Source organism: Sinohyriopsis cumingii, chromosome 4, assembly GCF_028554795.1.
Source record: "Sinohyriopsis cumingii isolate HCF-2022 chromosome 4, ASM2855479v2, whole genome shotgun sequence".
Lineage (NCBI taxonomy): Eukaryota > Metazoa > Mollusca > Bivalvia > Unionida > Unionidae > Sinohyriopsis > Sinohyriopsis cumingii.
In genome coordinates this window covers 99,910,399-99,937,925 of record NC_142964.1, presented here as the reverse complement: position 1 = coordinate 99,937,925, position 27,527 = coordinate 99,910,399, and the positions used below count along the sequence as shown (strand labels likewise).

General features: G+C 35.1%; 2 protein-coding genes across 9 annotated transcripts in view; one reads left to right on the top strand and one right to left on the bottom strand.

The window, feature by feature from the left end:
• Positions 1-23,113, bottom strand: part of LOC149801765 (FMRFamide receptor-like) — a 146,124-nt gene extending 123,011 nt beyond the window's left edge. The window contains exon 1 of the mRNA XM_089956102.1: positions 22,979-23,113. The gene's annotated coding sequence lies outside the window, so the exon portion shown is untranslated. The remainder of the gene's footprint in view (positions 1-22,978) is intronic.
• LOC149801763 (focadhesin-like) overlaps positions 1-27,527 on the top strand; it is a 596,289-nt gene that overhangs the window by 162,581 nt on the left and 406,181 nt on the right. For 5 of the 8 annotated variants that reach the window (XM_089956095.1, XM_089956091.1, XM_089956092.1 and 2 more), the window contains one exon: positions 5,173-5,268. The exons of 2 other annotated variants lie outside the window; for them this stretch is intronic. In XM_089956095.1, coding sequence (XP_089812221.1) covers positions 5,173-5,268 — 96 coding nt within the window. Of the gene's footprint in view, positions 1-5,172; positions 5,269-7,011; positions 7,160-27,527 lie in introns of those variants that run through there. One more of the 8 variants, XM_089956098.1, reaches the window with a different exon arrangement.

The following is a 27,527-nucleotide window of genomic DNA, read 5'->3' as shown; positions in this document are numbered from 1 at the left end:
ATAAAGAGGGAAACACCTCATCTTTTGGAATTGATTTTTATCTACCCCAAATTCGTCCATGGTCAGAATCCGATTTTGTGTCCGGATTTTAGACTTTTTGGTCTCAGATCTAAGGCAGACCAGTATGAACTGCAAATGGACGGATGAACCTTTGCAAAAAGTAGGATAAGATGGGTATTTGGAATAAAGAGTGGTCTCAATATGAAAATAATGGGTCCGTTAAGCAAAAAAAGAAAGAACTCCAACTTTTACCCTTCATCTCATGCATGAGCCAAATAGCCAATGAAAAATGATGTTTCTAACACAACTAGGCAGTATGTTATTGGAAGATCACCTGGAAGTTGGTGTTTTAGGATGTATTCAGAAATAGCTTTCAAAATGTGTTTCCTACTCAAATTTCAGACAAAAACAACAACAATCTCCAGGGGTTAATGTGTTAAGAGTAATTATGATCTCTGCTTAGTGTGAAATTCCTGGAATCCTGGAAATTCTTTTTTGTCAGTAGAGCATCAGTCCCTTCAGAGGATTCTTGTTTGATTTTTTTTTACCTTCATGAATGTGTGTGGATCACTTATACCTTTGGGTAAGAATGAAGCCTGTTGATTTTATGGTCAGATGGTGAAATGTCCCTATGACTGAAGGATAACAAATGGTCTTTGCATTATAAATTTAGTTTTAGACCATGTACCAAACCAAACTTTGTATAGAGGGCTTGTACTTAAAGCTTGGAAAGAGGTCTGTTGATTTTGGGGTATAAGTAAAGGTCATTGTAAAAAAAAAGGTGATGGGGAGTTGTATAATCACTTTTTTCTAAAATAAGTTCTTTGAGTTGACCAAACTTTGTGGATGACTTGCACTTGGGTTGATAAAGTAACCTTTAAATTTTAGGGTCTAAATATCAAAGGTCATTTTAATGTTAAGTCTGTTAAGAAAATGGTTTCTGTATAGTAAGTGTAGTTCACACCCATATACCTTGACCAAATGCCACACTGATCTTTGGTCAGTGAATGATGCCCTATTATTAAGCAACAATGTATGTATGTATGTATATATATATATATATATATATATATATATATATATATATATATATATATATATATATATATATATATATATATATATATATATATTTTTATATTCCCAAAGGGGGCTAACTTTTCTGTTATGTACTTTTTGGATACACTATGACATCATCAGAGTGCACTTATTATGACGAGCTTTAACTTTACGAACTTTACATTTTTTTAAAAATGCACAGAATGCTTATTACATAAAATACAGTAGGAACACATGCACGCATGCACATACACACATACACACACATACATGTATATCCATGCATACTTATTAGGTGACATGATTAGTTGAGCTTTTTACCCCTTTTTACAAATTTCTAATCTGATTTTGATCACACCTTATTAGGTTCATTATAGAGACACTCTGCATCTGATTGGCTAATCCTCTTTAGACTATATTTCTCCTCTGTTTCTATAAAACTTTGCAAATGAGTTTATATAATTAAGATCATGGATGACATAAGTTATGAGCAAGAGACTGCATACTAATTATTGAAACAAATTTTTATCAGGATACAGTGAAATAGGTAATATCAAAATGATGTAAAGTTTGGGAGATAATTTACCAAGGTCGTGTTCTTGTACTATTGTTGAAGACATTCTCAACTTCTGGGTTAAAAAGAGCCATGAAACCTTTTTACAATTTCTTATTGACAGAATTGGGCAACAAGCATCCTGCCATAACATCTTTAACCTTTTTTTAAGTAATGGCAATCTGACATCAAATATGGAAGTTGTTACTCAAAATAGAAAAACATTGAAAAGACTGCTTAATAGAATTGACCAAATTTTGACAGAAAGCATCCAGGAAAAGAGGGCTTGCAACTTTATACAGGAATTAAGGACACAGTTCCTAAACAATAGAAAAACCTATAAATGACTACTCAAAAACCATTTGGCAGAATTTGACTAAATTGGACAGCATCCTAGCATAAAGAGCTTTTAAATTTATGCAATTAATGCTCAGGCTACCATTACTAAAAATAGAACTGGGTTTGGTAGGCTTGCTGGGGTGGTGGTGGGGGCAGTTTATGTCAAGCAATTTTCAACAGTTTTGGAACTATTCAAAAGAAATCACCCTTGCATAAAGGCTATCATCTGTTTACAAATGAACTTAATTGCCTTCAGAAATTTCTTAATTTGAAAACGTTTGAAAGAAAGCATTCGGTTTCCATTTTTATCAAATGATGCCAATCTGCCATTGAATAAAACCTCCGTGACTGAAAATAGAAAACATTTAAACTACTTCATAAAACCATTTAACAGAATTTGACAAACTTTGACAGAAAGCATCGAGGTGTGATGCTCATGTGCCATGACATATGGGTGATAGAAGCCAAATGAAGAAAAATCTTAAAATACAGTCTTCATTGGTACTTTGTAATTTTAGACATTGAAACTAATGAGTAGAAATACATGTTTATATTAATAAGTAAAAATCTAATAAGTATAGTAAGTATTACATTACATCAGCCTCAGTCTTCTGTTAGAGTATTCCCATGATTAAGTTATACTGTACTTTCCTCATTTCTTTGTCTTGTTGCAATCATTTTTGTTTCCTTGAAATCACATAATTTGTCAGGTCTACCGTGCAGTACTCACTTCATACACGTATATATGTCTTTGGATCATGAAATTGGTTAAAATGGACAGGGTCCTCAGATAAGAGGGTGGAGCCAATGATTTTTAACACTGTAGATTGTAATAATTGTCATCTTCTTCCAAAATGACAACTTTCTATATTTCCTTTGATAAAATTTTATCAGCAACTGAATGTTCTTTTATAGCTCTACTGGTTGTAGACCAGAGGAGCTTATGGGATGGTCTTTCATCTGTCATCCATCATCTTTTGTCCATTAGCACAAGTCTGTTATTGGCAATCCACCTAAACTACTTGCAGGATTAGTATAAAAGTTTGCAGACACACTGATCCCAAGGTCCTAAATGAAAATTGCATCAATTTGATATCCAATAAGGCTACCACAGCAGCCAGGTTGAAAATCTTGTTATAGCTACTGCTCCTGAATGGAAAATCATATTGACATTGGGTTTTCACCAGAAGAGTTGTTATGATGTCTAATTGGTTTCAAATGAAAATAGTACCAATCTGTATAATCAGTGGCCATCTTGAAAATCTTGTTATTGCTAATCCTGTTGAGTGGATGGTTATATCAACATTGGGTTTTCACTGAAAGACTTCTTATTATAATGATGCCAGTATATGTCCAGTGTGGCTACCGCAGCAGCCACCTTGAAAATCTTATTACTACTCATGAACAAAAAGCCATATTGACCTGAGGTATGGTGCCTAATTTGTAGTAAATGAAAATGGTACCAATCTGACCTCCAATAAGGCCACCACATTGATCATCTAGATAATCTTCTTATGGTTACTTATCATAGATGGCTGGTCATATAAGCATTGTGCTTTCACCAGAAGACTTCTTATGATGTCTGATTGGTTCTAAATGGAAATGGTATGAATGTGTTATGCAATATGGCCACCATGGAAGTCGTCTTGGAGACCTTGTTATTGTTGCTTGCCCAGAATAAAAGGCCAAGCTACATGGGGTTTTCAACAAAAGACCTAATGTTTTGCTGGCCCTAATTAAAAGGCTATAAACTAATATCTAAGATGGCCACCATAGTAGTCATCTTGAAAATCTTGTTATTGTAACTCCTTGGAAGAGTTCTTATGTTACTAGTTGGTTATAAATGAAAACAATCAAATTTGCCCTCAATATGGACATCATGGTGGCTATTTGGAAAAAATTGTATGAACTCCTCCAAACGAAGTTTTCACCAACAGACTTCTTGTTTTTTTTTCATACATAGTTGGTGATGAATGAAAATGGTTCTAATTGTAAATCCAATTGGATGCAATGGTGACTGTTATGAAAATATTTCAGTTTCTATGCCCCCAGAATGGATGGTTGCATTGACACAGAGTTTTCACCAAAACGATTCTAATTATGGCTACTAAATAAATAGCACCAATCTGACAGCCAGTGTGTCAACCATAGCAACTAATTTAAAAATTTGTTATTGCTGAAGAATTAGAGAATGTTTCAACACTCAACAGTTGAAAGGAAGAAATGGTCTTGTCTTGAATTCCTGGAAATTCTGTTTGCCAAGGAGAGTATCAGTCCCTTTAAGGGTCTGACATTTTTTTCTTGTGCCAGTTCCTATTTAAGTAAAATAGAGTCAGCTGAAAAAGCAATTAGCAATGATGTGCTCATATCATTGTGCTCTAAACTTTAGATTTTCATCAAGGTAATATGACAGTAATCAGTATACTGTTCAGATTTTCGTAGAGGTAATATGACATTTATCATTATGCTGTTTAGATTTTCATAAGGTAATATGACAGTAATCAGTATGCTGTTTAGATTTTCATAAAGGTAACATGACAGTAATCAGTATGCTGTTTAGATTTTCATCAAGGTAGTATGACAGTAATCAGTATGCTGTTTGGATTTTAATAAGCTAATATGACAGCAGTCAGTATGCTGTTTAGATTTTCATAAAGGTAACTTGACAGTTATCAGTATGCTGTTTAGATTTTCATAAAGGTAATATGACAGTAATCAGTATGCTGTTCAAATTTTCATCAAGGTAATATGGCAGTAATCAGTATCCTGTTTAAATTGTCATCAAGGTAATATGACAGTAATCAGTATGCTGTTTAGATTTTCATAATGTAATATGACAGCAATCAGTATAATGTTTAGATTTTCATAAAGGTAACATGACAGTTATCAGTATGCTGTTTAGATTTTCATCAAGGGAATATGACAGCAATCAGTATGCTGTTTAGATTTTCATAAGGTAATATGTCAGTAATCAGTATGCTGTTTAGATTTTCATCAAGGTAATATGACAGTAATCAGTATGCTGTTTGGATTTTCATCAAAGTAATATGACAACAATCAGTATGCTGTTTTGATTTTTAAGGTAATATGACAGCAATCAGTATGCTGTTTAGATTTTCATAAAGGTAATATGACAGTTATCAGTAGGCTGTTTAGATTTTTTTAAGGTAATATGAGTTTTAAAAATCCTTCCCTTATGATGTCTGCACTTACATTCACAGGCTGCATGGAAGTTATATGCGGAAGTAGTTGCCAGTGTAAAGAAAAAGAGATCAACTGGTGCTGGTCCTGATATTATAGGTGCTGGATCCACAGAGGTGAGTCTTGAAAGACCATTTATAATTGAAATCACCTGTATATCAGTCATGATTTGCATGCAGTGGTCCTCTAGCAATCTTTGGAAAGTTGGCTGGAACAGAACTGACTGGTCTTTGACATTTCATGTCATCTAGTCACATATAAAGGCAATGGCTGACTTCCATTAATATATGACAGGTTTCAATTAGTTTTGCTTAGTTGTGAGTCAAACTGACGTAACTAATCACATTGTTAGTTGTGTATACATTGTTGCCTAATCAGCTCAGAGTACTCAGTCTATTAAGGAAGCTCAAGCATAACTTGGTCATTTCTCACCCAGTTTTTACTTAAAATATATACTTGTTTCTTCCTGTTTTGAGGATGAGCTTTTGGTCATGTCAGTGGCATGAGAATTGGGCAATAGGTGCAGTTGCATGCAACTCGAATTCAGTTCCTGCTTTTAAAAAAATCATAACTGTAACCTATTTAATTATATTGATGTCATTCTATATATAATTGTTTTCATATAATATAGTATCCAAGGAGACAATGTAGGAACAGGGATAAGCACATTCCTCTCTGGAATACAAGTGTCCATTTTTAATTATAATTTCATATACATGTGTATACTTAGCATTTCTAAATAGAAATCCAGTGGAATACATATAAAGGAGGGCTTCTGGGTTAGCCAGTTGGCGGGCCTGTGGTGAGCCCTGCCAGAATGACTGTTTGCCAGTTGAGGATCCAGCCAGCCAGTAGTTCACAGGTTGGAGAGCCCTGTCAGAACTACTGTCAACTGAGGGGGGGGGGTCAGAATGGCTGTCAATATTGTCAGAATTCAAGGGAAAATGCTTAGTTGTTAAGCCAGCTGAGCTCCCTCTCAAGGTCAGCTCAGAATAGTGTTTTTACTTGTTTGGAAATGTTTTAGTAATGTAGTTACAATGTGGACTGGAAGCTTTATTGTTGATTCCTTTGGAAATGTTTTAGTAATGTAGTTGCAATGTGCACTGGAAGCTTTATTGTTGATTGTTTTGTGCCTTTGTAGGGTCTGACATAGGCAGCCATGTTTGTATTTAGGTTTGAAATTTACAAATCAAAGCACGCCATCAGTGTTGACAATGCAGTGGTAGTTTAAGCCTTTCCAGTGAGGATCTTCAAGCCATATCAGATGAGGACGATAGCATCTGAGGGTGCTACCATTCTATTAAATTGACTAAAATGCAAGCAGCTAGTCATTTTGATGGAGAAAAGGCAGTGTTGATGGTTTCCATAGCAACACAACTTTTTCCAGCTGGTTTTTTGGTTGTGATAGAAATCCATTTTTTTCCAACAAACCGAATAGAACTGGCCAAAGTTGCATTTTCACAGATTGATTATATTATATACTTAGTGTCCTGGAAGTTATGAAACATTGCACAGTAATACAGCATTAATTTTGTTAAATTATGTACCATACTACTTATGCCGGTGTTCTATCTAAAACTAATTTTTCTGATCATATGGAGGTTTCAGCTGTATAATACATTGTAAATGGTGAAGTCTACTGTCAGGCAGAGGTTAGGCTCACAACAAATCTGTTGTTACCAAGTGCAACTGTAATGTACCTTGTCCTGAAATAAATCTCTTAGTGCCAGGATAAGTGCATATCACCTATTATAGAGCCACCATCCCAAGTACAGAGTTAGCTAATACAGCATACATTGTCTGAACAATGATGCAGAGACTTCATCACTCAAATAGAAATAAGGTGTTGGCAGCATCTTTAACTATAATGATATTGAGAGAGCACAGGTCATTGAATTGTTGCTCAGCCTGGAAGTGTTTGTGTGGTGTAGACATTTTTGTTCCTGACCAGATTTACTGACATAGCTGATAAGTACATGCTGTCATCAAGACCAATAGTACTTAAAGGTAATATGACAGTTATCAGTATGCTGTTTTGATTTTTATAAAGGTAATATGACAGTTATCAGTATGCTGTTTTGATTTTCATAAAGGTAATATGACAGTTATCAGTATGCTGTTTTGATTTTTATAAAGGTAATATGACAGTTATCAGTATGCTGTTTTGATTTTTAAGGTAAGATGTTGAGATGAATTTTAGCAATTCAACTAAGTTTTAGCCTTCTGCTATGCAACCATCATGTCTGGCATCAGCATCCATGACCACCTGTTGTCTCAGATGGGAATTGGTATGTAGCTTTTACTAATTTCTTATTTACTGACATTTAAAAAAGATGTTCATTTATATGTTGTGTCCTCATCTGGGGCAGACAGTTGAGGTAGACTATGGAATGTGTTTGAAAATGACATCAAAATGGATACTTACAACCACAAGATTTTGATATGGATACAAAATCTTACTGATGGCAGAAGCACAACGAAAACAACAGTCTGGGCACCTTATATACCTGTGTCACCTGGGCTCTTATCCATTTACCCCTGCTATGTGGATTACAGGATATTATTCATTTAATGGCAACAATTACTTATCCTGCCACTATTGCATAGCTAACCTATTTTCTTGCTGAGAACTCACCATTTGTTTGATATGAATACATCTTCCCACAAAAATGGAGAAAAGTCACTATGACATTTTGCACACCACTATGTATGTCATATGGTCATGCATAGAAGATAGATATTACCTGTCATCTTTTTGATGGATTCCATACTGTGTAGACATCTTCCCAAACTTTCCCCAGTGAAATTTTGCCTGTAGCAACTTACTGCAAATAAGTGGTCTTCTTCAGTGTTTAATTAGTCTCGGTATTACAACTGTCTGTTCCGCTTTATAAGGAATGAAATCGTAGCCTTTTCCCCTTTAGAACTTAGTTCTTTTTTGGGCTTCCATGACCACCCCATGTTCCATCTTTTAGGTGGACACACGTTCCTTACATGTATAAAAACATTATGGTATGAGTAAGTCCTTGTGTTCTAAGGAAAATAAAAATTTGAGGGCCCTGTGACTCTTAGAGAGGCAGAACACTGTACCCATGATGCACAACAGTGATAAATCTGTTGACAACGAAGTCTTTTCCATCTATCACTTATTAGCCTCACAGGACGGAGACAGGGCAAGAACCAAGCCTCCCCCACCATGACCATCCAACCATATGGAGGATTTGCAATCCATACACAGGACCCAAGCTAGGGACAGGGCCTGCATAGGTGTTCCCCTGGGATGTGAGGCCTTCCATCTTGGGGCCCTTGGTCCATTATGCCCGTATGGTAGTGGATCTTGCCCTCATAGTCAAAATGATGCTGTGGCTGAAGGGACATAGCAATGCCCAACCACTCACCAATTCAGTGTCCTTGACTATGATGATGACGATGCACTATCTATCATGGTGACTACAAAATGAGTTTTAAACAGAGGCGGTGGCGATGACACCTTCTCTCAGGCCCACCCCTTCATCTCAGATGGATGAGGAAGAAGAGGTCTGGTCCTTTGATAAGGTGGTAAACAAGGTTTACCATTTGTTACATCAGGACTTGTGCCTGAAACCATCAGGCACACAGTCCAAAAGATCCTTTTCATTTTTTGAAAGATCTTTGGGGTACCAACTCAACCAGAACTCTTACTTCTCCCACATTCATTCACAACTGAGGAAATATCATGGAGGTTTTCGCAAGGCCAAAATATTATTCAGCAACTTAGAGAACATTGAGACCCCTTACTTCTTCTGCCAGCTACCACTTGCATTCCCCCAAGTGGCTTATCAAACCTCCTTCTTTGGATGCTGATGTGGCCAAAGTGGGTATTTCTGCAGGAGTCTGTCACACCTTCCTATTAAAATGATTGATGCCTTAGAGAAGAAACCCAGTTACTTGTAACCATATCTTCACATGCCAATCTATTCTAAGCTACATTACTTTGCTGAGAGATGCCTTGTTGAATCCAGCCTTATTAAACTGCATGGTGGATGCTGTGGCCAGACAGCTCAGCATACACTCTGTTGCTATGGCCTTATCGGCGGACTTTAAAAAAATGCATTGGACTCAATGAAGGTCTTGCTTAACCATAGTATAGACCTTCTAAGGGTTGATACTCTAGAAATGGATATCCTATTTGGAGCCTCATTCCTATTAGGGCTTCTCAAGACTTGCTGGATCATCAACACTGATCTTTCATCTCCTCTCCCAGTCCATCGCAATTGACCAGGAAATGAGATCAAGCAAATTACTCTCAGGGTCATCTGCAAATGTTTTCAAACAGGTGCAACCCCAGACCTGTTACCAAACTCCTCCTGACCATCTCCTGACTTATCAGGTCCTCAGTGTCCAGGTCGCTGCAGATCCAAGAGGAAGTTTTCTAACCTTCCTTCCTTTCCTACCAGCCCTAGCAAATTAACACCTCTGGACATCCTCTTCCCACACGTCTCAGTAGGTGTTTGCCTAAGCCTAATGATGATGAGTGGGTCCTCTCCATTATAACAAGGGTTATTGACTCCATTTTCTGGAAGAGCTCCTACTATCTAGGACCCCCATTTTCCTTCCCCAGTCCAATCTGATGAAATTAAGGGAAGAGACGCATATACTTCTGTTGAAAGGGGCAGTCGAGAGGGTCTTGAATGATGAATTTCCCTCCTACTTCCCAGTCGTCCTGGATACTAAGAAATGTAGGAAATTTTGAATCACAATTGATTTTTCCCTTCTCAACCAGTTTCTCTTTGAGAATCATTCAAATTGGAAACAACCTCCTCAACCCAGAACACTCTTCATCTTTTCAGTTGGGCCATCTCCATCGACCTTCATCAATTAATCCAGGTCTCTACCTCAAAGGAGGGATCTCCTGTAGCAATACCAGGGATCTCTCCTCCACAACAGCCTGCACATTCTCCACCTTCATGCCTGCCTCATCTCAAGTGATCTCTCGGTCAGACCAAGTTTCAGGCCGAGTTGCCATGGGTTGCACCCTCCCATTTTGGTGGTGGATCACCACAACAGTGTGTTACGCCCTCTCATTAGAGATGCAACACATCTAATGTTTTTGTTTCTCTCTGGGGCCCATTGTTACGGCACAACATATGGCTCATAGAGACATCAACCTTCTATTTTTTCTCTTTTCGACCAGTTTGAGAGCATGAGCCTACTCACCTAACTAAAAAATTCAGCTACATAGTGTCACGATAACTAACTGCCGCTATATAAATGTAGTTTTTTTTGGGGTAAAACTAATTTTAATTATGGAATACTTACCTGCCGCTATCGCCAAATTACTTTTTCCCACCCCACTCTGATGTCTTGCTTAATCATCATCTGTTAAAAAGATACCAGATAATATCTACTGGGAGAAAAAGTGCTCTTTGACTTTAGGACTAAATCACTATTTTTGGAATTATTATGACCTCCAGTATTGCAGCCATCATAAACATCTTGTTAATTATTGCTACTTTCATGTAAAGTTATATCAGCATGGCTTTTCAACAAGAAGACATCTTTTGGTGTCTGGTCAGTTCTGTCTGAAACAGTAAAAATGGTCATCATGGAGGCTATCTTAAAAATTGTGATTCTCCTTCTGAGTGGATGATCATACTGGTATGGAGTTATCAGGAAAATATTTCTTATGAATACTAACCTGTCCTTAATGAGAGTGGCGTCAGTAGTCTTTTTCCAGTATAGCTACCATGATAACTATCTTGAATACATTACATCTAATCCTCCTGAATGGATGGTCATATTTACATGTGGTTTTCTCAAAAGACTAATAAGGCCAAACAAAAAAGTGTATATGGTTATGTTGACTTGAATGACTGTACTTTTAATGCCTATCCTACATTTTTGTTTTGTAAAAAAAATTTGGAAAAAAGGAACAAACAATTGGGGGAAGAAAAAAAAAATGGATGTACCTATGATTGAAGTTAGATACAGAACGTAAATAATTCTTTTTTCTCTAGCTTATACTTCATTTACATTTGTCTGGACCCAGAGTCTTCATTTACATTTGTCTGGACCCATAGACCTACCTACCCTTTAATTTTACCAGAACCATGCATACTTTTTTTATTTGACCTGATCATATAATGTTGTTCCTAATTGGCACCAATCTGACATCAAAATATGGCCACCATAATGGATGATTTGTATAAAAAAAATTTCACTGCTCATGAACATCCAGGATATTATATTTGGACATTAGAGCATCAATGTCGTTGAGGGAATTGTTTTTGTCTGTAGATTCATCTCCAGCTTAGGGTAGAGGTGGGATACAGGGGGGACGAGGGTAAAATTATGGGAGCAAATTGTGCACTATTCCTCTTGTTTTATTTAATATCCATCTTAGTAAATATAGTACACATTGATTAGTAAGTACATATACAATCTGAGGAATGTAGATGCATATAAAAACCTGTAAATCCCAACCATTATCACCAGTGAGATGTGCCAGGATGATGTCACCAGAAGAGAAAGAAGAGTTAATTCATACCTCAAGTGCCTACATGGAGCCAATATGGCAAGGCCTTGTGAAATTAAAGTTTGGTCCATGTCTTGATTATCTGATTGGCCGTAACATTGACAATTACTAAAATACCAAAATTTAATGAAGATTAATATAATGATAATGAATTTGAAGGCAAGATTCTCTCTTCATGTTTCCCATCTGGTCAGGCTGCCTTTTGCCTATCCAAGAGGAAACACACATGGAACTCTTATTAAGAAGAAAGAAATTCCTTCTTATGCATGATAAATTGATCTGGAGCAACATTAACAATAGCCTACAGTTGTCAGTTGGTGTCTATATAACACTTGAAGTATAAGGTTTGAACCAAGTCAAGATGGCTTAGTTAGTTATACAACAGATTGTCACTTTAGTTTGGAATGGAGTTGAAGTTTCCATAGTTCATTTAAAGTGTCAGTTCAGTTCAATTTGGAATGGAGTTGAAGTTCCATAGTTCATTTAAAGTGTCAGTTCAGTTCAATTTGGAATGGAGTTGAAGTTCCATAGTTCATTTAAAGTGCCAGTTCAGGTCAGTTTGGAATGGAGTTTGTTTCCATAGTTCATGTTTCCATAGTTCATTTAAAGTGTCAGTTCAGTTCAGTTTGGACTAGCGATTAAGTTTCCATTGTTCATTTAAAGTGTCATTTCAGTTCAGTCAGGATATGAACGATTCAGTATATAATTATATCAAGTGGATATGAAGGAATTTTAATAATTTTTACACAGTGAAATGCTTTGGAACACAAAATCTGTGGATTAAGTAAGGGAGATTACATGTTGAATTCCTATATTAACAAGGGTTTTGGACATTTCTTACAAATTGTTAAGGAATGGCTAATTTTTTAATTTATGTGCACTGTTGATGCACAAAAAATTAAATACACAATGAATATTCAAATTTGGCAATGTCATCAAACTTCACCTATTAACAGCATAATGTAACTAATAATTATAAACTTGTAAAAGGTAGATAATATCCAAAGTGCAGTTTAGTGAGCTGTCTGCAACATGTGCTCACACACACACACGCACATACACACAGAGAGACACACAGAGACAGACACATACAGACACACACACACATACAGACACACACACACACACATGTGATATCACCTTTGTTTGATCCAGTACAGTAATACCAAGTGTCATTTCTACATCTGTTGTTGTTGTACATGTATTGGAAACATTATTTTTGGCTTACAATAACACAGCACACTAGTGGATAACACCAACATCTAGTACTAGATAACACCATGCTAGTACTAGATAACACCAACATGCTAGTACTAGATAACACCAACATGCTAATACTAGATAACACCAGCATTCTAGTACTACATAGCACCAACATGCTAGTACTAGATGATACCAACTTGCTAGTACTACATAACATCAACATGTTAGTACTAGATGACACCAACATGTTAGTACTACATAACATCAACATGCTAGTACTAGATAGCACCAACATGCTAATACTAGATAACACCCGCATTCTAGTACTACATAGCACCAACTCAATGCCAGTACTAGATGATAGTACTAGATGACACCAACATGCTAGTCCTAGATGACACCAACATGCTAGTACTAGATAACAGCAACATTTTAGTACTTGATTACACTAATTTGTTACATATCAGTAGCTGATCACTTCTGTTACATCTGGGTCACTGCTCACTGCATGGTATTAAAGTGAACTAAACTCTACCCAACATGATTAATACACTTGAAAATTTTCTTTAATCTCAACCCACATATTTAATCCATGCTTGATATCAGTGGTAAACTAGTGACCACTTAAGTTGTGACAGGTTGCAGCTGGTGGCCAGTAATGATTTAGTCAACATCCTTAAAGCATATTTTGTATTAAAGCATTGCCCATACAGCCACCTATGCCTTTTGGATTTCTGAACCAAATAAATAAAGGCTGCCATTCTTTTTAAATAGGTAAACATGCCTTTTAAACTCAATCACTGTAGTAAGAAAATGTTAGAATATCTGAGAAAAGAAAATTTAATGAAAAATTCTATACACATGCATATGATGCAGTAATGGTGGATGGACAATAAGCATATTTTAAATGGAAAATGAATTTCTTTTGTTATGTACTCCCAACCAAGAAAATTGGTTGCCATGCTTTCCTTATACAGTATATCGATACTGGGTTTCTTTTTTTCAATTGTATTTTCCCAGATATTCTGACATTTTCTTCCTTCAGTGATAGTTTCAATGCCTGTGATTTAAATATGCTAACAGCTTAAGTTTTATTTTAATATCAGTTTTCTTTTCTTTTTAATTGTTGAAAATGCCCATCATATGATGAGAATTTGTCATCCTTTTGTGTATGAACCAGAAGATTCCAGAACTGAATCACCCTTGGAAACCCAATATTTTAGAATGTGTGTGTGTGCAGTGGGGGGGGGGGCAGTTTGCATAGCTTTGATGTCTATAGTGTCGATGTTCAAGAAGATTGTCTTTGCTTCAGAAGATTAGCAAGCAAATGTTATATCTTTTAGCAGCATAATCTTAGTATACTTTTTGGTTATACCCTAACTCAGTTTTTTTCCATGAAGAGTTATCACATTTGGGAATCTGAATATTTTGCATGGATTGCTTTTATCCTTTTCTTTTCCCCAAGGGCATTAGTGATCAGAGGAGAAACAAGTTTGGTTGTATTTTTTTTCTTGCTAGGGTAGGTATTTTTCTAATTTTCTCCAATTCTTTCATAATCGTGATCTTTGGATTTGCCTTTATTAATGTTCTTATTTTTTATGAATCATTCTAATTCACATTCCTGTATTGTGATGTTGTGGGGTTGAAGTCTGGCTAAGTCATACCAAAGACATAAAAATGGTGCTTGCAGCTGCCTCACTTGGTGTGACTGGTCAGCCTGGTATCAGGATAATGCCTCAGTGCTAGACATCACTATAAACTGACACACTGCAGACATTGTAGTGATATGACTAAAATTGTTAAAACTATGTTAAAAATCCACCCTAACCCCACCCCACACAAACACACTATTTGTACTCTCAATAAAACAGTTTGCACACCCCTTTTTTCCTTCATGCCATGTGCATGGTTTTCGAACACAGGTTCCCTTTCAGATTTAAATTCAGATAGCTGTCCTTGATTGTTATCTGTTGTATCAGTAATTGAACCTATTGTGTTTTTGCTAATTTTAGTATTCTCTAGCTTTCCTTTAAGTCTGGTTGACATCATTATTTTAGTATTTTTTCTGTTCTGCATTTAGCATTGCTTATTTTAAATTTTCAAGGGATAAATGAAAAAATAAATTAATAAATCAGATGTATAATTATTGAGAAATGCCAAGTTGGTGACTTAATAAATCATCATAATTAGTACACACTTAGTCCATGCATTCATTGTGTACCTTTCAGTTGTACAGAAGTTGGGTAAATAACACCTGGTAACAGTGTCTATTGTCTATTGGTAAGCAGGGTGTGGGTAGGTGTTTTCACAGGAAATCCCTCTGGGACACACTCCACTTGCTTATCTTGCAGTCATGGTGTGAAAGGACAGATGGTTGTCTATTCTGCAGCCCATAGCTGGACCAGGTCTAGGACCTTACAGAATATAATGCAAGGAAGAAAGTGTCTTTCTTATTTTATACAGAACTTTAAGGGTTCTTGTTATCAAAGTCCCTCAGGTCTCAGGGAAGGATTACTCTCTGAAGACTCTATGAGTTAGTGGCATACTCCTAAGGGAGGTTATTAAGAGGTGGGGATTAAGTCATGCCCTCCCATTAGAGAGAAGCAGCACCCTTCTAGTTCTTTGAGGGCAGAGAGTGAGTCATTCCCTCCGTAGAGGGAGGAGCAGCACCCTTTCTTTTCGACTGGCACAGAGGGTGAGTCACACCACACCCTTCCTTCAGGGAGGCATAGCACCTTATGCTATTCAAAAGGGCAGTGGATGAATCACCCCTTTATTCATTCACACCTCATTGCTGGCTGGAAATAAATCATGACAATGTAAGTGGGGAGAAGCACCTTTCCAGTCTCCAGTATCGAAGCCCTCTCCCCCCACTCACAGAGATTGGAAGGCTTCACCCTATTGGGATAACAAATTCTCAATACACCACTCCCTCGATAACTCGCCCCGGATAACTTGCGATCCTGCTTAAAACACGTGTTCCAGCGTAGCTCCCAATTTTTTCCAAGCAGATTATATTTTAAATATCTTTAAAATATGCTGAACGTGAAAAAATTACGATAAGAATTAAACCTTGATACATTGCTCATTTTATCATCGAAAATGGTGATTAACACCCGTAAAGATAGAATCCATATTGTGCAATTTGCAAGTTCTAAATAAGATATCATATATTATGTAAGTTTTTTTAATGATAAATAGTTGTCAATACACTGTAAATAAACAGTCTGGTGAAATAGTGATCAGTGAAAACTTCTGGTAAATGCCAACAGGTGACAACAGAGAATGAAATGGACACCAATTAAATGTCTTGCTATGTGAAAGTTACGTTCTAATCCGTTAATTCCGTTTCATTGTAAACATCATAATTGCAACATACTCTGTTCTATGAAAACATGAAAAGAGTCAATCGACCGTTACATCAAAACCTGTGTGTACTTCTGTGAAAATCTAATTACATGCTGGCTTTGTTTTGATCACCAACTTGGGGAAGTGTTTGTTGCATTAAAAAATCAACAAAAAGAGACCTGTGTTGTTTTATGACTTTGAATATGTTTTTTGTATCAAATCAAGCTATTGAGGTACAAAGAAAAAATTCAAAGGCATGCAAATCTGAATATAAGTTCTTGTGGTCACTACCGTTATCAAAATTCATTTTATTTGACCAATCGAAAATGGTTTCACATTTTTATACGGTGGCCTGAGACCCAAAATGTTTACTATGTAAAGATCATACAGTTGAGAAATCTGCAGGATTTTGCTTGGCAACAGAGAAATCAAGGAGTAACACACAAAAAATTAACTGATTTTTTCAAAATGTGGAGTTATATTTGTCAAGCGTGTCACATAAGGCAAGTACTATTGTGTTCAAATTTACATTGTTTTAAATTTGTAGACCCATTAAATTAATGTTGGTAATGATTAACCCTTGTGATTTTTTTTCATTTTACTTCTACCACAATCAAATCTATATATCTATCGTTCGTTCGTTTGATTGACAATGTTTCTCGAAAGAGTGTCAATCTTTTGTATTAAAAACAACCCCATCTAATTTGGATCAAACAAATAAAACTAGAATGTATCCAATTCAACACACAAATTAGTGACATTATAGTGCACAATGTGTGAAGTGGTAAACGTGTTAAGCAAACGAAAACCATGTGGAATAATGTTTTTGATGATCTCCTCAATATACTGTAATTTATCCTGAAATTAATGTTGCTCTATGAGGAAAAAATAAACAAAGTATACCGTTATGAAGAGATATTTATTCACAGCTAATTTCAGCACAATTATAAATTGAGTATTCAACACTATAACCTGACAACCCACCCACCCACCCCTTTTGCCTTTACTTCCATTCCTTTATTGGTTTTGGCTTTTTTTATATAGGTCCCTCGATAACTCGTGCCTCACTTATAGTGCGGTCGATGTTTTTGGACCCCTATGTGCGCGAGTTATCGAGGGAGAGGTGTAGTTAGGTTAGAATTATATTATTAAAACTACATATTTGCCAGTGTACGATGTACATCTGGTATTGGGTTAAGTAAGGAACCACCTGCAAACAACATAGATATAGATCTGGTACCAGGTAATACAGAAAACCACAAGTAAACAACATACATATGATGATCAATTTATGTCATTAGTTCTTGCAGTTATGACATAAATCGAAAATAATTTTCCAATAGGGCACCTGTAAATTAAGGAAGTTCTTGCTTAGGGTTTGCACTTAGGCCATTTCAGGGCCTTTGATGGTTTAACCTTGCCTAATGAATACATTTCTAGACAAAATTTGAACCTTGTTCGAATATTTGGATTTTGATCTTTTTTTAGGGTGACACCTTGACACCTTTGAATGACAAAACCATTCAGTATTTTGACCTACATTGACACAAGATCTTTTAGTTTTGTACTCATGATGCTGATCTATTAAATTTAAAAACCTAAAATCCTAAAATGATTTCTTCTTAATCGCTGAACAAAATTTGGGCAGTTTTGACAGAAAGCATCCTGGCATTCAGACCTGACAGAGTGGCAACCATTACTAAAATTGGATAAACCTTTAAGAGATGTCTTCTCCAAAATTGCCTAAGAGACTGAATAAATTTGACAGAAATCAATCTGGCATGAAGATTTTTAAAATTTATGCAAATGATGCAGTTCATCATCAAATATGGCCACTTTTATTAAAAGTACCAGTAAACAAGTCTTTAAAGACTTCTCCAAAACTGCTGAGCACTGTGGTTTGAAGGTATTTTACTTTTGTACAAATGATGCAGGTCCACTGTAGAATATGGCCATTGTTACAAAAACTAGAAGAAAAACATTTAGTGACTGCTCTAAAAATGGTGAACATTTTGACCAAAATTTAACAAAAGGCATGCTGGTGTAAGACCTTTAAAGCTCTTACAGATGATGCACATCACCCTTCCAATATGACTGTCATTAGTAAAATGTATTTAAAGAAGCATCATACTTTATTAAGATTACATAGCTGTCTGCCCTCTTCTCAGGCCCCTTGGGCCTCTTTTTTATTGTCTCAATTGTTTTTAAATTCTTTTTTGTTCTAGTTCATTTCTTTGGTTGATTGTGTTATCTCTTTTGTCAAACTTTTACCTTGCCTAGATAATGATGCAGGATTATAAAATAAAAATTATTCAGTGCTGTTTTGTTGTCTTGATATTCAGATTTTATCAAACAAAATGCATTTTTCTACATTTGCGTGATTTTCTGATTAAATCAAGATAATTTAAAAAATCTGTCTATACCTGTATGTCATTACCTGAAAATGTAGAACTGGTATTTGTTTGTAAAAAAAATGTAAATTATATTGAGCAATTCTCTTGTTGATATTCTTTTAATTTTCCAAACTAAATATGGCTCATTCGTTGGACTTGTTACGCATGTTTGGACCAAATTGGTGTGGGCTATAATTTGCTTCATTAGTTCAATTTACAAACTTAATGTGGCTGTAGTCTTTATGGTGTGATATAATTCTATTTCATCCTAATGAACTAATTATAGAACATTCTGCTTAAGGATATTTGGTAATATCCTGTTAAAGAATTAAACCATCAATAAAATAGCTACATCCTTTTTCTTTATGGTTGACTCAGTATTCTCCATGTCTATCACTTCATATTAAGTCCTTTTCTTTGTTTAATTAGGAACATTTTAACGGAGAGATGTAAAAGCAAAATCTTTTTTCTGATGGAAAGATGTGATTCTTTACAGTTGTACATGAAATGCCAATTCATCATCAAATAAAGCCATGGTGACTAAAACATGGACAGATCTTTAAACAACTTTGTCACAAAAATCACAGAATTGAATTGGATAACATATGACAGAAGCATATGGCATCATAATCTTACAAGTTTATATAAATTATGCTGATTATGTGTCCAATATGGCTGCTGTTACTAAAAATAAACCCCCATTAAACAAGTTCTCAAAACCAGCTCAACAGTTTTATGAAATTTTGCTGAAAATATACTGGTGTGAAGATGATTTGCCAGTATTTATAACCATCATGCATTACTTACAAAAACCATAAAAGAACTTCTCCAAAACTAATGAACAGACTTAATCAAATTTGGCATGAAGACTTTTCACTTTTATGCAAATAATACTGATCCATCATCAAACACTGTTATTAAAAGTAGAAATTTTTTAAATACCTCTCTAAAAGTCCCGAGCAGACTTAGTGTGAAGGCCTTTGAGTCTTGTGCAAAAACACAAATCCACTGTTCAATGTGTATATTGTTTCAGTTCAGAGATTTTTGTTGATTAATTGAATTCTTTTATGAAACTCATTTCCTTTTCTTTATAAATTTGTAGCATTATAAAGAAAACCTTGCAGTGTCTGGTTTTTTGTGTCTTTTTTGAAAATAAAAATACAAATTTTATCAAACACATTCATCCCAAGGTCGGATGGTTGTTGGGCCTCTAATATGGCTGCTGCTGCATATGTGGCATCTTGAAAATCTTGTTATCAATACTCCCTGGAAGAGACAGATATATCAACATGGGGTTTTCATTACAAGAATTTGTATGATGTTCTAAATGAAAAAAATGCTTCTGGTCTGGCATTTTATATTGCCATCATCTGAAATATCTTGTTGTAACTACTTGTGAATGGAAACATGCATTTTTCACCAGTAAACTTGTTATCATATGTAGTAGGTTGTGAATAAAATTGTGCTATTTCATATCAAATATGACCATCATGGCATCCATCATGATAATCTTGGCTACTTCACATAACTGGAGAGACATATTAAGATGGAGATTTCACCGGAAGACTTCTTGAAGTTTAGTTGGCCCTTGAAGAGATATATCAGTATAATAATAGCAAGTAAGTAGTATTACAACATTAGTTTTACACCTCAAAAAGCTATGTTGATTTTCCAAACTAAAAGTGCCTTCATTCTTTGGATATATTGACAAGACTAGCAAGAGTGTTTTTGCTGCATTAGCTTTACTTAAGCTAAATATAGTTCTTGTCTTTATGGTGGGGTATAATTCAATATTATCCTAATGAACTGAAGTATCTCATGAATAAAGTAGTTTATTGGTATCCTTCAATGAAACCACTACAGCCTTGCCCTTGTGCCTGACTCAATATTCTCCATGTCTGGCACTTGAAATTAAATTTGTTATTTTCTTTGTGCAACAAGGGACATCTTAATAGAAAGATTTAAAATCAAAGTACTCATAGTACTTTATGGCTTAGGCCATAGTGGCCCATTCATAACATACATGTGACAGAACCAAGATGTCATAGTGGCCCACTCATAACATATATGTGACTGAACCAGGAGGCCATAGTGGCCCATTCATAGCACAGAACTGAGAGGCCATAGATGCACAGTTATAGCATACATGTGACAAAACCAGGATTTCAAACCAATAGATATAAAAATTTGGATCAGCAGATTGACTTTAAAACCAGTAGACTTTTTACCAGCATAAATATTACGTTGTTCAATGGGACTGAAAATAAGTGCATTTTTTTGGTGATAATAATATATTTTCTTCATTTTATACTAGAACAGCAAGTTTTTAACACAGCTCTGATTAAAATTATCATGACGGTATTACAATAATTGATTAACATGAGTCAGTGTATTGTCAGTTAATGAACATGACACAGATCCAAAAATCTGCTGGCAAGTGAATACTGTAAATAATTTAAAAAAGTGTTACACATTTATAGCCTTTAACTACGTAATAGGAAAGAGAGAAATCCAGCAAGTTTTGTAAAATTTAAGAAATAATTTTTATCCCTATAATACAAAGTGAAATTTAAAAGAACTTAAGGTATTGTGAACTAAATCCTAAATAGTCCTAAAAGTTCTATCACACGTCCAAGTGTATAGAGTTCCAATTGAATTTTAGTAATATTCTATGTAAATTCCAGCGTTGAATATGTTGATGTGCATGTAGTCTTGAATGTGCTCAGTGTTTCCCTTTACGCACATTTGTGCATCAGGGACGCACGCTGAAGAAAATTGACGCACAAATTTTGTTGCCATGCGTTTTTTTGACGCAAAGGATTTTCATAATATGATCAGGATTTATTTATACCCAATGCATTGGACGATGGATGGCATCATATATACTTCGAGTATAGGCATTGACTGGTTCCCTGCTTTGTTTGCTCCCTGCCTTGCGCTCCTCTATTCGTATAGCAAAGTGCAATGCAGGGACCATATAAAACAATGAACCAGACTAGCATTGGCAATGTTATGACGGAGTAGCTTCAATAAAAGAAAGATTTTAAAGTTCAAACGTAACTTATTAGAAAGAAGATGAATCATTATCCTCCTTGATATTTGGATAAATGTGTTCTAGGACGAAGTACAATGAAACCTATGATAGTACACATTTTATGAAAGGCAGTAAATTAACTCCGATTTGGTTCAAAAGATTTATTTGGCTTTTTGTATTGGCTTATATATAATGTGTTGGGCTATAATATTGCTTGAGGAGACTGTTAAAGGTACGACTTTTAAAAAAAATGAACTAATACAATTATTCTTTGAATGGACAATGCATTTGTTTGTTAATTGTGCATGTTGGTGTATTTGTATGTTTAGAGAAAGAGAGAGTGAGAGAGAGAGTATGTTGTGCAAGTTCCAATATCATATTTCAAGCTGAAAAAGTACGAGTTGTATGAAAATTTGTCAGTACATTTTTGACCCCCACATTTTTTATTTGACCCCCAGTTTTGACACCAAGGGGTTTTTGGTACCCTTAATTTTACACCCCTGGGGGATACACTGATGTGCTAATGCGCTAAAGACCAGTAATGTGTTGATATGTTAACAGTCTTTTGATGTATCATAGTAATATAATGCAAATTGCCCATGAGTGAATTCACTATAATTTAAAATTAATGTTTTAGTCCAGCAATATTATTGAGCATTTTGTAATTCCAGTGAATGCTAATTTTAATAAATAAATCAACTCAAAGTAAAAACTGAACAGAACAATAGAACTGATTCTGTTTCAGATGTTAAGGCATGTATGAATAATCCTTAAGTAAGCATGTTTATGTACCCTTCCACTTGACCTAGGTTGCAGTTAGCATTTTCTGGAAATAATCTGTCTACTTATGTGTCTGTGTATATGTGTGTCTGTCTGTTTTGGATTTTTAACATAGCTTTAAAAATATTTCAGTCATATAACTGTGATGTTTGCAGTGTAAAAATATATTGTGTATTTATGTTTTTATTAAATTTTTCCCAAAATTAGGTATCTTGTAATTTATTATTAAATGTTATATTTTATCCAGGGATTAAACATAATTTATGTGCATGAAAACTTTAATGAAATATAAAAGATGCATACCTTTAAAACACACAATGCAAACAAAGAACCATTACTTCCAGTACTCACTCAGCTGTACATGCTTAGATTTTATATCCAAGCATTGAAACTTGTTCTACTTTTTAGCCAGTGGTTTCTATAACATTGGAAGAAAGCACATTTAACCATTTTGTCTTGAATTGAACAGATTATGTAAGATCTGTCATATACCCCATAAAACATCTTGAACAATGTAATAATAGTTAAAGATGACAAAATATTGAAATACTTACTCTAGCATGCCTGCCAAAATTTATTGTTATCAGTCTCTCTATCTTATCTCCCCATTGCCAAAGGTTGACTAGTTTTCACCAAAAGATCAGAAGACAGCACAACCACTTTTCATTCCTTTATTACTTCTAACACCTCAAAAGATTCTGCATTTGGCCTTAAACTCCCAGAATTCCAACAATAAGGTAATCAGTTTGCTGTTTGTTGTATTCACATGTTAACTGTTATTTAACAATTACACATTGTTGCACAAGTGAATGTACTGGTGGAACATTTTCAGTCCCGATTTGACTGGTTCTGGCTGGTTTCCAAGATTTTGAAAAGTGCAGTATGTGCAGAAGACAGCCTTTAAAATAGTTTTTTTTTGGCAGACTGCTAGTAGTATCCCCCCCCCATGTACATATGGTCATTATAAGAGTATATCAAAAGAACAACTTTAGCGTTCATTATTCTGCACTAATAAATGCACTCTATTTGGAGAATATAACACCACTCTAGCTGAAGTTGTTGTAGGATTTAATGCTGTTTTTCAGCACATGATAGACTATACATGGTGATCATTATAACTGGTGGAGGATGAACCCTGGAAAACCCTGGGAAGAACCACCAACCAACGAAAAGCTACAGGCAAGCTTTCTCATGTATCCATGTTAGCCAAACCCAAGACTTGAACCCATGCAGATAGGGGTGAGATGGCAGTGACCCAGAATGGTGCGTGCTTTAGACAACTGGGTCACTTGGGGACCCCATAACACCACTGCAGGCATTAATTAGAGAATATATGGTAGGTGTTGGAGCCACAGCAGTGCATAGTCATAATGAGTACAATTAAGAGTTATACACTACAAGAAACAAAGTAAATGAATGTATTCCAAACTAAATACACAAGCAAAGTTTCATCATTACACAACAACAACATTATTAATGGGCACATAACTCCACCCAGATAAATTTGAACTTAGTCACACGCTAGACATAACTTTTGAAAGAAAATGGCGTTTTGGTCTACTTAAAATTGAAATGTGTAGTCATATTGTGAATGAATGCGCTTTGCAACAACTTGTCCATTTGATATAGAATAAATAGATTTTGGTATTTTTGTCGATTCTATGAAATTTTGTAATTATGAACTGGATTTATATGTGCCAATTCTACATGAAGTACATTGGATTTCAGCAGCGTGTTGACATCTGCAAGTGTGTTTCTGTTCTGTCATTGAATGTTTGAAATCATAATGTGGGAAATATATGAAGTCTTTCAATTGCAAATTATCAAAAAGATGCTATGGAATATGTTTTTTTCATTTTGAGTGCAGTAAGGAGGATGTAATTGCACTTGGAGTATAGTCAAAATTACAGTTCAATTTTCAAATATGTAATCAAGCTTGAGAACCCATGACATGGCTCATGTAATTTGGATTTGCAGAACTAAGAAATTACATTATGAGGAAATTCAGGATGTAAAACTGTAAGTATATTTTTTGCTGGCATCTGCGTTGATTGTTTGTTTACAGTAGATAGTAGTTCCTTTATGAAGTGCGCGCAAGTTCAATATCGTAAAATACTGAAGGATTCTGACAATGTACGGTTAGTGGAGGAAAAAATTAGCATACGATAAAAAATTGATGTCTCATTTGTTTTTATCTGGAAATTTAAACTTAACTGCACATTTACTTTAAATTTGTTATAATGTTGAAGTTGTCATCAGCTCTGACTTGTATATTGGTTTCATTCATGTTCTTCATGACATTATATATGAAATGCAGTCAACCTTGGCACTCTAAAACTTATAACCAGACATTAAGATCAGAACAATATTTCACAAATATTCTAACAGAACATTTATACTTGAATATGTTTTTGTTTACCTGGTGAGTAGCAACACCTACAAGCAGACTGAGCAGTGAATTGTGCTGACCAGGGATAATGCCATGGCAGAAAGAAGCAAGCAAGGCAAAATGTACATCTTTGCAACAATGAGTAAAGTGTTTTGTCCAAAGACACACAACAGTAGCCGATCCTGGCTGATCTGAAGTTAGGATTTTAACCCGCACCATTTCGGTCTTGAATCAGGCAAGATAACCATTGAGAAACCAGTGCCCTTCTTTTATTATGGTCTGCTTTTAACACTATATGAATATGTTTGGTCATACTGAGTTTGAGATAAACAAGGGAATTAACACCTAGATTTATTTTAAGTCAGGAATTTAACAAGATCACCAAGGACACCTAAAATGTAATTTAATTAGATTCAGATGGCTGATATCAAAACTGTATTCATTTTAATTTAATTAGATTCAGATGGCTGATATCAAACTGTATTCATTGTAATTTAATTAGGTTCAGATGGCTGATATCAAACTGTATTCATTGTAATTTAATTAGGTTCAGATGGCTGATATCAAACTGTATTCATTGTAATTTAATTAGATTCAGATGGCTGATATCAAACTGTATTCATTGTAATTTAATTAGGTTCAGATAGCTGACATCAAACTGTATTCATTTAATTTAATTAGATTCAGATGGCTGATATCAAACTGTATTCATTGCAGCTTGGATCAGTTGGTGAAAATTAGACTTGATAACATGTATGAAGATTCAGTTTTTATAGAAAAATAAATTCACTGGCTATTTGAATGAAAAAATTTGTTATTGATTTCAGCAATAGTTAATACATGACAGTAGTTCTCGGAAGTACAGATTGTACTGTGTACCAAAAGTACAAGACTGTAAACATATAAATATTAATAAGATAAAGTTTCTGGAATTCATTTTTCTTGTTTTGGTTTATAGCCAATATGCCAGAACCAGGAAAATGTTCTGCCTACATATACACATGTACAACATGTGATGCTACAATTACAAGATGTGAGTATGGTAACAGCAGGAGTTGAATGAATTTTATACTTTCATTATATCTTGATTTATCTGGTGGGTGCTTGATTATAGCGCAATTCCATTTTAAACCATCGAACTACAGAAGTATATTAATATCGGATGAAAGAATTAAGCCACATAAAAACAACTACACCCTTTGAAGTAATTAAATTGGTCTTCTTCAGGTCTGACTATAGATCGAATTTATGCCAGTCAAGTGACATTTAAGCACAGATATAGCAAAACCTATTTGGTTTGATATAACAGAATCTTAATTCAAGAACTGATTTTGCTACATAATATATATTATGAATTTATCTCCTGCTGCTGGAATCAATTTAACGTAATTTTCTTTGTAATCTTAAAGTGCAACATTGTATATTTGAGGTTTTAGAAAAGAAAAAAAAAAGAAGAGATCATTATTGTATTAGGATGTACCAAGAAAATACAGCGAATCCTTCTCCCGTGAATCCCTTTGCGAGGCTGTACTATGGAGTGTCCAAGCACACAAAGAAAGAGTGGCAGTAATTGTATCATTTATCTAGAAGATATACCAGTAACCTTAATTATAGTTTTAAAAATCTGTGGTAGTTAATCTCTACAAAATCCCTTTGCTTAATCTTAAATGGCTCTAAAGACTTGTATAATTAGACAAGGATATAGAATTACAGGTAATGTTGCCATTTGACCTTGGCAAATATGTTTTGCAATAAGCGTGATCCTTCTAGGAATTATATGTTGTGATGCATATAAAGTTTCATACCGTAAACCAATTAACTGTAGAGTTGAAGAGCACAGAAACTGTTGACCTTTTGCCTTGACTGGGAGTGATTGACCTTTTACCTTGACTGTGAGTGATACTGAAAGTAGTACCTCGACACATATGCTGAAAGCGATAAATTTATTAACATGTACATACCTAGATTCTCAGTAGCAAAATAATTGTGGAGTTAGAGTACCAAAATAAGTGATGCTGACCATTGACTTTGACTTGACCTTCAAAATATGACACAAAATTTGGTCAGTAATACATTATGTGGTTCTGATATTTTAGTTTAATAGCACTGTGCCCAAGGCCTTTAAAATGTTAGAACAGAGAGAATGAAAAATTAAGTAGCATCGATCTGTGACCATGACCAAAACACAGCTGCTCGGATCATACTTAGAGTACCGTGATCAGAGCACACCTCTCCGCTGCTCTGTACCCTACACTGGCTATCCATTCAATCCAGAATCAAACACAAAATTTGTTATCTGTGCTACGTTTCACTGTCGGACTCCAGTCCAACATACCTATCCGATCTCACCCATGTGTACATACCAGCAAGATACTTACGCTCCTCTTCTGATAATCGTATACTCATTATTCCCACTATGAAAACAAAGTCATATGGACAGCGTTCTTTTGCATACCAGGGCCCAGCAATGTGGAATGAATTGCCTACTGAACTTAGACACAAAGACACAGTGATCACATTCAAGAGGGCTCTCAAAACTCACTTATTTTGACTGCAAGAACAAACTTAAAGATTGAATAATGTTTCCTACCTGAAATATTCTCAGCATGTTTTTTATTTTTTAATGTTTTTTTCTAATTTCATGGTGTTTGTTTTTGTAATAATATTATTATATGTTTTTTATCTTATTGGTGTTGTCTAATGTTGTAAAGCGC